Below are 4534 nucleotides of genomic sequence, written 5' to 3' on the forward strand. Positions count from 1 at the left end.
TTATTATTTAATAATAATATTATATTAAATAATAATAATATCATTAAGTAAATATTAATATTAAATAAAAATAATAATATTAAATAATATATCATACTATTATATGATTATAATTATTAGTTGGATATTTGATTTAAGATCGGATATCCGATAAGGCTTGGCTTAACCTTCCAGGTTTGGTTCCTAGATAGGTAAAAAAAAGTCAGAGCGGATTTTGAAGCGCTTTTAGGTGTCTTCAAACTCTTTTTTTTTCACATCGCCACTTTTTGGCACACCATGATCTTGCACATACCCTATGATAAAATAACATATTATTGATTTAATAATTTTACATAATAAAATATTTTTACATTCTAAAATATTGGGTAGTGCTTTCTCAAAATCCAAAATCCCTCCTATAAGACCCAAATTTATAAAATAAATTTTAAAATTTTAAAAATTAAAAATCTATTAAATAATTATTACAAAATTTAAAAGTTAAAATTAAAATTAAAAATAGAAAAGTTTAATAACTAGTTAAGTACAACTGATTGCAATAGTATAGTCGAAATACAATAAGTATAATAAAATAAATAAAGACAAAACTTTTTCTTACTAGAAACATCTCATGATTGATACTTCTCTTTTGTATTTAATAATCATAAATTGTGCTTTGATGGTCATATCTACGTCTAACTAAACTTTTATATTTCGATCAATTAATAGTATCTTACTAATATAATTCTTTATTTATTCTAGCAAAATATTATCTTAAATTTGGTAAAATAAATTTGCATATTAGTTAGAACTTCACATTTCAAAAGATTTTATTTTACTAAAACTTTATTAATTAAGAAAATGTTATTTCTATTTTTTAAAATAATAAAATATTTAATTATCTTTGAATTCTTATAATAAAATAAAATAATTTTTTAAAATTTAACTATAATTTTCTTAAGAAAAGGAAAAAAAAAAAAAAGAAGAAAAAACATTGAGTGGACCTTTTCATTTATAAACCACTGCTCTGTAATAAAATTAAAATCTCCTACAAAACCATTGGATAGCATAATTTAGATAATAATATTATTATTAGAAACAAAAATATTAAGTAAAAAAGTTAAAAAATAAAATTAAATGAGAACATACAAAACACTTGTGCAATATGCAATGTCAAAAAGAATTAATAATAAGCATCTAGAAGACGATGCTTATTTGGATGTGCGGATTATGAGCTTTGATTTTACTGATATCTTCTCCGCCTTCCTTTAACCTCTCCTCCAACTCCCCACTTGCCTGCTTTACCTTTATGAGCTTCAGTCTCCTCAACCGCTCCAATCCCTCTGCAACTTTCTTCACCCGCGGGCAGTTTTCTATACCTAGCACTTCCAGACTCTGCATTGCTCCCTCCTCCAATGCCGGCAACTTCTCCAAAAGAGGGAAGTCTTTAATACCCAGCCGCACCAACTTTGGAAATCCCCCGCGCTCGCCAAACTTCTTTGGCAGTCCTCTGCTTCTCCTATCACTCTCTAACACCAATGCATGCAAGTTGTGCATGCTTTGCAGCGATGGATAATCACTGCACTCTTTCAATGTGAGTACTGTCAGACTTAAAATATCACAGATCCAACTCGGCACCGAGAAACGCTCCAGACTAAGATGTTGAAGATCTTTCGTAACTTCCAATTTCTGTGGGAATGATGGAAGAATATCACCCTCCCTTGAAGGAATATTATTTCCTACTTGAAGAATTCTCATTTTTACCAGCTGCTCAAGGACACCATCTTCTATAATTCTTAATCCACCTACATCTTCTAATGAAATTGTCATTTCCTGAAGATCGATCAAATTGCCGATGTCTTTAACATTCAACAATTCATTTTCTTCAGTGGAGAGTGGGATGTAACCTGATCTCAGTGTTCTCAGACTCACCAGATCTGATATTCCCTTGGGCATATGCCTGTTAAGTTCATCTGAGCACTTCCTTATATCGAGATGGGAAAGAGAGATAAGCTCACCTATCCAGAGAGGTAGACGTTTGAGGGCAATGCATCCAGAGACATCGAGGAACAGAAGAGACTTGAGTCTTCTCACACAATCCGGCACTTGTGTGATCTTTGTTTGAGACAAATTCAAAACCTTAAGCAGCTTCAATTTCCCAACACTGTTTGGCAATGCAGAGATGGCAGTGCGGCTAAAGTCGAGAACCCGGAGTAGTCTCAGACGATGAAACAGGTGTTGTGGAATGCAAGTAATATCTGGATTCTCAAAGAGGGAAACAGTTCGAAGAAATTGGTGACGATGAAAGCCTCTTTCTGGAAGTGGATCATCCGTTATACCTTTCTTACCCAAAATTAACCGGCGGCAGCTGCTGTCTTGTAAGGGAAGATAAAATTCGCTCTTGTGTTCTTTGCTTACATTGGTAGCCAGATCATGCAACAAGTCGTGCACGGTGTAACAGTAATAAACTTGGTTTACTTCTACCAAACATGAGTTTACAAGTTGGTGCAAGTAATTCAATCCCATGTCCCACTGGTCTCTCCCATTTTCTTGTGGAATGAAACCTTCAGCTATCCACAAATATATCAAATAGTCTTGTTGTATATATTGAGGGTCATCGGATCTAAGAAAATGTATCCCCGTGTCCTCGGGAAAGAAAGAAAAGTGAGCAAAACAACATTTCAGATATGAAGGAAGAGATTTGTAACTGAGCTTGAGGATTTTCATCGTCTGATCCTCTGCCCCTATCACATCTTTTAATTGCCTCAGTTTTGATTCCCAGTCCCCTGGGGTCACAGAACTTGACAATGATGCTGCGACCGTCTTAAGAGCGAGGGGTATTCCTCCACATTTTTTAACAATTTGAAGAGCTAAGCTCTCCAGGTCCTCGGGGGGCCTATTTTCAACACTGTTTGGGAAGGCAAAAAGACAAAATAGCGTCCAACTGTCTTCCTTGGAGAGCTGCTGTATCTCATAGATATGAGCTCTAATGTTTGCAGCAACCTGTCTACTTCTGGTAGTAATTACAATTCTACACTGGTTATTTCTGCCACTGGGAAGACCAAGCCTTTGTATAATGTTACCTTGTACACTACCGTCCCACACATCATCTAGAACAATCAAGCAACTTTTTCCCTCTAAATGCCCATGAATCAAATCAGCTACAAGCACATCACTGATGCTAGAGTCTACTTGCAAATTGATCTGCCTGGCTAGGTCAGATTGCAAAGTTCTAACAGAACAATTTTGTGATACAGAGACCCAGGCGGAATGCTCATACCTTTGTTTACTTCTCTTGAAGACATGCTGCAAAAGGAATGTCTTTCCAAGCCCGCCCATACCCACTACGGCTACAGCACGCACTTCAGGATGCTCTAACAATCTCTCTAATTCCTCCGCCTTCTCATCAACGCCCACTGCTCTCGGATCTTCCTCCAAGATGACACCACCTCTTCTGAACTGGGCTCCTCTCGGATCTGATGTGCCACTTGTTGAGGGCTGATCTAAACGGGGCAACTCATGAAATAGCCTGAGATGCTCTCCATCTTGAATAACAAAGCTCACTCTATCCTTCAGCTCTTTAATCTTCTTTCCCATTTTACGGTTGAAGATTAACTGACTACAACTGCCCATGCACACTTGACTGCTATTTCTATACAAATGCTCAACAGCACATTCATCAATTATGTCTTCTGCATCAAGAACAATATCATTCACATTTGCCAACCACTGATTCACAGGTACTGTGTGCGCGCTTTGGTTATCTGCATCTTGTAGAGCAGCACATAAATGGATAAACTTCTGCTGCAACCATTTGAAGTCCTCTTTGAAGTTGAGCTGTAGCGATGCCTCATTCAATACTTTCTCCGCCGCAATCTCGCCAAGCTTTCCGAGCACGCCTTGGGCAACTGCAACAGCAAGTCCTGAAGCCATCTCTGATTTAGAAAAGAGAAATGAAGAGCAAAGCAAGTCAAATATCGCTGAACGCGAGCAGAATAATCCAACACTTCCCTAAATTTGAAAGGAAAAATAGGCTTCTAGGCTATCAAAATTTTTTACCCGTAGATAGGGGAGAGGATCCAGCACTTGAACATCCTAACTTCGCATTTATCAAAATCCTACGTAAAAATTTCAAGTCGCTCCCAATTTTTTACAGCAGCTTATTTGGCGAGTCATTTACTTATAACTAAGGTTTCAAGTCCACATCACCTGTTATGATGCTACATCAGCATGTTTTTTGCCAAATTGTCCAAAACAGCCCAAAAAAAAGTGAGACCAATGATTGTACATAAAAAGTACCCATAGTTGAACTGCTGATGTGGCATCACATCATTTGTTAATTTTTATAATTAAGGGTACATTTTATTCAATTTTGGGTGGATAGCATTGTAGTAACAACTTTAAAGTCACAAGTATTGGTACAATGTTGTCAAAAAAATTGGACATTATGTCAACAAAGGTAAGTATTAAGCGAACAACTCCATTCACAACTATTAGAACACGTTCAAGTACTAGGTCCTCTCCCCTAGTTACAGTGTTAATAGACAACTTCACGTTT

At 36.4% G+C, this 4534-nt stretch overlaps 1 protein-coding gene across 1 annotated transcript; it reads right to left on the reverse strand.

The window, feature by feature from the left end:
- Positions 1-1083: 1083 nt before the first annotated feature.
- LOC149579481 (putative disease resistance protein RGA4) lies at positions 1084-4022 on the reverse strand. Its single transcript, XM_089833059.1, has one exon. The coding sequence runs from the start codon at positions 3907-3909 to the stop codon at positions 1174-1176; it is 2736 nt and encodes a 911-aa protein (XP_089689185.1). The 5' UTR covers positions 3910-4022; the 3' UTR covers positions 1084-1173.
- Between the last annotated feature and the right edge of the window lie 512 nt (positions 4023-4534).

Source organism: Cupressus sempervirens, chromosome 1, assembly GCF_028749045.1.
Source record: "Cupressus sempervirens isolate cs-2001-9-10 chromosome 1, ASM2874904v1, whole genome shotgun sequence".
NCBI lineage: Eukaryota > Viridiplantae > Streptophyta > Pinopsida > Cupressales > Cupressaceae > Cupressus > Cupressus sempervirens.